The sequence below is a fragment of the Myotis lucifugus genome, unplaced genomic scaffold (assembly GCF_000147115.1).
Source record: "Myotis lucifugus unplaced genomic scaffold, Myoluc2.0 scaffold_98, whole genome shotgun sequence".
Classification (NCBI taxonomy): domain Eukaryota; kingdom Metazoa; phylum Chordata; class Mammalia; order Chiroptera; family Vespertilionidae; genus Myotis; species Myotis lucifugus.
In genome coordinates, this window is record NW_005871146.1 from 3,363,176 (window position 1) to 3,366,976 (window position 3,801).

Consider the following 3,801-nt stretch of genomic DNA (forward strand, 5'->3'; position numbering starts at 1 on the left):
GAGGGTGCAGCCAGACTGAGGAACACCCCCCCCAATGCACGAATTTTGTGCACCAGGCCACTAGTCTTATCATAAAATATTTCCTATAATTAAAAAGAACAATGTGTGCCCTAGCCAGTTTGGCTCAGTGAATAGAGTGTCAGCCTACAGACCGAAGATCCCAGGTTCGATTCTGTCAAGGGCACGTACCTTGTTGCAGGCTCCTTCCAACCCTGGGCCATGGTCAGGGCTCGTACAGGAGGCAACCAATCGATGTGTTTCTCTCACACCGATATTTCTCTCTGTGTTTCCCTCTCTCTTCTACTCTCCCTAAAATCAGTGGAAAAATATCCTTGAGTGAGTATTAAAAAACAAACAACAACAAAAACCAATGTGATCCGAGTTCAAAAAAGATTAAATTGAAACACCAGAAACAGAATAATTATTAAACAATTTCATAAAACATAAAGAAGGTAATTCAAACTTGTAATGAAATAATTTCCTATAGTGAAATTGTTAGCAATGAAGAAAAGCTAAGACCATCACCACACAAAATACCCTAAAATATTTTAAATTCAAAAGAAAAAGTAAAAAAGAAGCCTAAAACTTAAAATATTTATACGTAAATACTTATTTATATGTTCTCAAAATGGGGGAAACTGAGCAAAAAATTCATGGGAAAATAGCCCACATCGAAGATAGATATTACTTGAATTACTTTAACAAACAAATATTAATTAAAACAAACATTATATATTTCTCACTCATCAGATCTGACAATACATACATACATACACACACACACACACACACACACACACACACACACACATAGGAGAAAGAAGAGAAAATTGACAGTTTCAATTATTATTAGCAAAGACAAGGAAAATTGGCATGCTGCTTTTTTTCAAAAGTCAGTGCATTTGAGGAAATTTATACTGTTTCTATAAGGTATATAAGTTTTATAATCAGTAAAAGTTATATAAACAAAAGGGCCCAGTCGGTGGGGTCCCTTGGCATGGCCTGCGGGGATCGAGCTGAAACAGGCATCCAAGATCCCGAGGGATGTAGTAGTGAGCAAAGCAGCAGGTGGCTGGGGAGGAGCCACTCCCGCTCATCCCGGGCCCTGCTCATTCCAGTCAGCTCATCCTGGTCAGCTGAGCGGCGCACCCACTATGGGAGCGCACTGACCACCAAGGGGCAGTTCCTGCATTGAGCATCTGCCCCCTGGTGGTCATTGCACCTCATAGCGACTGGCCAACCAGTTGACCGGTTACTTAGGCTTTTATATATATAGATGAAATGAAAATAGGTATTAAGTCAGATTTAATGTCTGAAATGAAAATGTTGAAAGCCTAAAAATGGCTTCTATGTACTAGATAATAACTCCTCCAAATCTCTCCAGTAAAGATTTCACAATTATGCAATTGTGACCTAAACACTCTATCATACCCAATTAGGAGTTACAATGACAGAAAAAAATCTGGCTGTGGCTTAACAGTCTCAGCAGAAGTTTCTAACAAGTTTACGGTATTCTTCTCTAAAATGTAAATCTTCATTCAGACAGGCTAGAGATCCAGGAAGTCTCAGAATCATGACAGAGCCATTCAGCTGTATGCGTACATGAGTTAAGTAAACTGATTTGTCTGAGTCCATTTCCTCATCTGTAAAATGTGCACAAAATCGCAGGCATACTGGATCTCTGTGAAGGTTAGACAGAGTGAATGCTCAGGGCCTAGTTTCAAGGACTGGGCACATAAGTGACACTTACCATATGGTCACTGCTACTATTATTTTTGAACCTGGTTTAACTTAATCTGTAAATAATTAGGTTCACACATAATTATCACTCCATTGGGGTAAAAAAGTATAGTTTATACATCTTGCATGACTGTGAAATATGCTCTCTGAATTTTTAAAAAGGAAGGAAATAAAGAGGGAGGGAAAAATAAGAGTGGAAGGTGGGGAGAAAGGAAGAATGGAAAAAGAAAGAAGTTAAAAATATAGACACAAACCAAGACCAGCATTGCACTTTAATAAAGAAAAATGCAAAATAGTTAAAATGACCACCCTAAAGCTCAACAATACCCATTTATTAAATTGAAATAAAACTTACCAATTAAGTGCGATTAACTGGAAGCAAGATGGACTTTCTCTTATGCTGAGGTATCGGCACAAAGCTGTGGAATAAAACTTGCCTTTTCTATTTAAAGCCATTCCTTTATTGCTAAGCAGTTGGTCTGAGAGGAAGGCAGTAAGCAGGGTTAAAAAGAGGAAAAAGAGGGAATAGAGATGAAGAGAAAAACAACATTCAATTCTGAATCAAGTCTCTTCACCAGAGCCTTGCAGATTCTCCTGTGTTCTCACCTGGAGTTGTGCGGAGCTGTCGTTGAGACTGTCCTCCCTTCGCCGAGCCTCCTCTAGCATCTGCGCACTCTTCTTCTTTTCCACCTGTTCCTTGTGCTTCAGATTTGCTACCTTCTTATTCTGGTCTTTCACTTGCCTGTTGATAAGGAAGGAGAAAAATCAAGCTATTCATATATATGTATAGAAAAAATGTTCATCTACAGTTTTACACCACTGCCACCAAGGAATGGCTGAAAACCAACAAAGAATTCCTGCAGCAAAATGATTCCAACACTTTCAAGGGTACTCCTACTAATAGTAACAAATTATTAACAATAATGTTTCAGGAACATGTATTTCAGCATGTACATGTATTTCAGCATGTACTTCACAGGAAGTACAGTGAAATCCTAAAAGAAAAGGAGGGCATGAGATAGTTTGAAATGAAAAAGAAACCAAGTCAGAGATTTATGTTGAAAATATGGAAACAGTCTCCTGACATCAATGCTATGAAATAGTAGAATAGCTGATTAAGAAAGGTTTTGTAATACAGATATTATTTTACTATTATTAAATCTTTCACACTTTCAAAAGGCGATATGCAATCCTATCTAATAAAAGAGAAACGTGGTAATTAACCGTAACTTCGCTACCCTTCCCATTGGCTAATCAGGGTGATATGCAAATTAACTGCCAGCCAAGATGGTGGCCGGCTGCCAGGCAGCTGAAGTGAACAGGAGGCTTGCTTGCTCCAGTGACGGAGGAAGCCAAGGTTCCCCACCTGCCTTGCCGGCCTCTGAGCTTGCTCTCTAAGAAACATTGTTGCAAATATAGAAGCTAAACAAAACCCAGAAACCTGCCTTCAGCCGTCAGAGCTGGAGCGAGCAGGACTGAAACAGTGTTACAATTATAGAACCCAAACAAACCCAGATCCCTGCTTTCAGCAGCCGAGGCCTCAAGCTGGAGCCGGCCTCAGAGCTAAAGTCGGCTCTCAGCTCCAGTGACAGCTATAGATGGTAAATAAATCCCAGAATAAAAAGAAAAAAGAAAAAAGGAGAGGTTGGGAGCTTCAGTCGCCCGCCAGCCTGAAAACAGCCCTCAGCCCCTCACCCAGACTGGCCAGGCACCCCAGTGGGGACCCCCACCCTGAAGGGGGTGTGACCAGATGCAAACAGCCATCATCCCCTCACCCAGGCTGGCCAGGCAACCAAGCGGGACCCCCACCCTGATCCAGGACACCCTTCAGGGCAAACCAGCCGGCCCCCACCTGTGCACCAGGCCTCTATCCTATATAGTAAAAGGGTAATATGCCTCCCAGCACCGAGATCAGCGGAGCAGCGAGGCTTCTTAGCACCGGGGATCAGCTGAGCAGTGAGGCCTCACTGCCCCTGTGTCAAGCGGAGGCGCGAGGCCTCCCAGCACCGGGATCAGCGGAGCAGCGAGGCCTCCCAGCACCGGGATCAGTGGAGCAGCGAG

The 3,801-nt window shown here is 42.2% G+C and overlaps 1 protein-coding gene across 15 annotated transcripts in view; it reads right to left on the minus strand.

The window, feature by feature from the left end:
- Positions 1-3,801, minus strand: part of ERC1 (ELKS/RAB6-interacting/CAST family member 1) — a 495,769-nt gene that overhangs the window by 265,697 nt on the left and 226,271 nt on the right. For all 15 annotated transcript variants that reach the window (XR_001348910.2, XR_001348908.2, XR_002830082.1 and 12 more), the window contains one exon: positions 2,347-2,482. Coding sequence is in view for 1 of the 15 variants with exons in the window: in XM_023756715.1 (XP_023612483.1) it covers positions 2,347-2,482 (136 nt within the window). In the remaining 14 variants the exon portion in view is untranslated. The remainder of the gene's footprint in view (positions 1-2,346; positions 2,483-3,801) is intronic.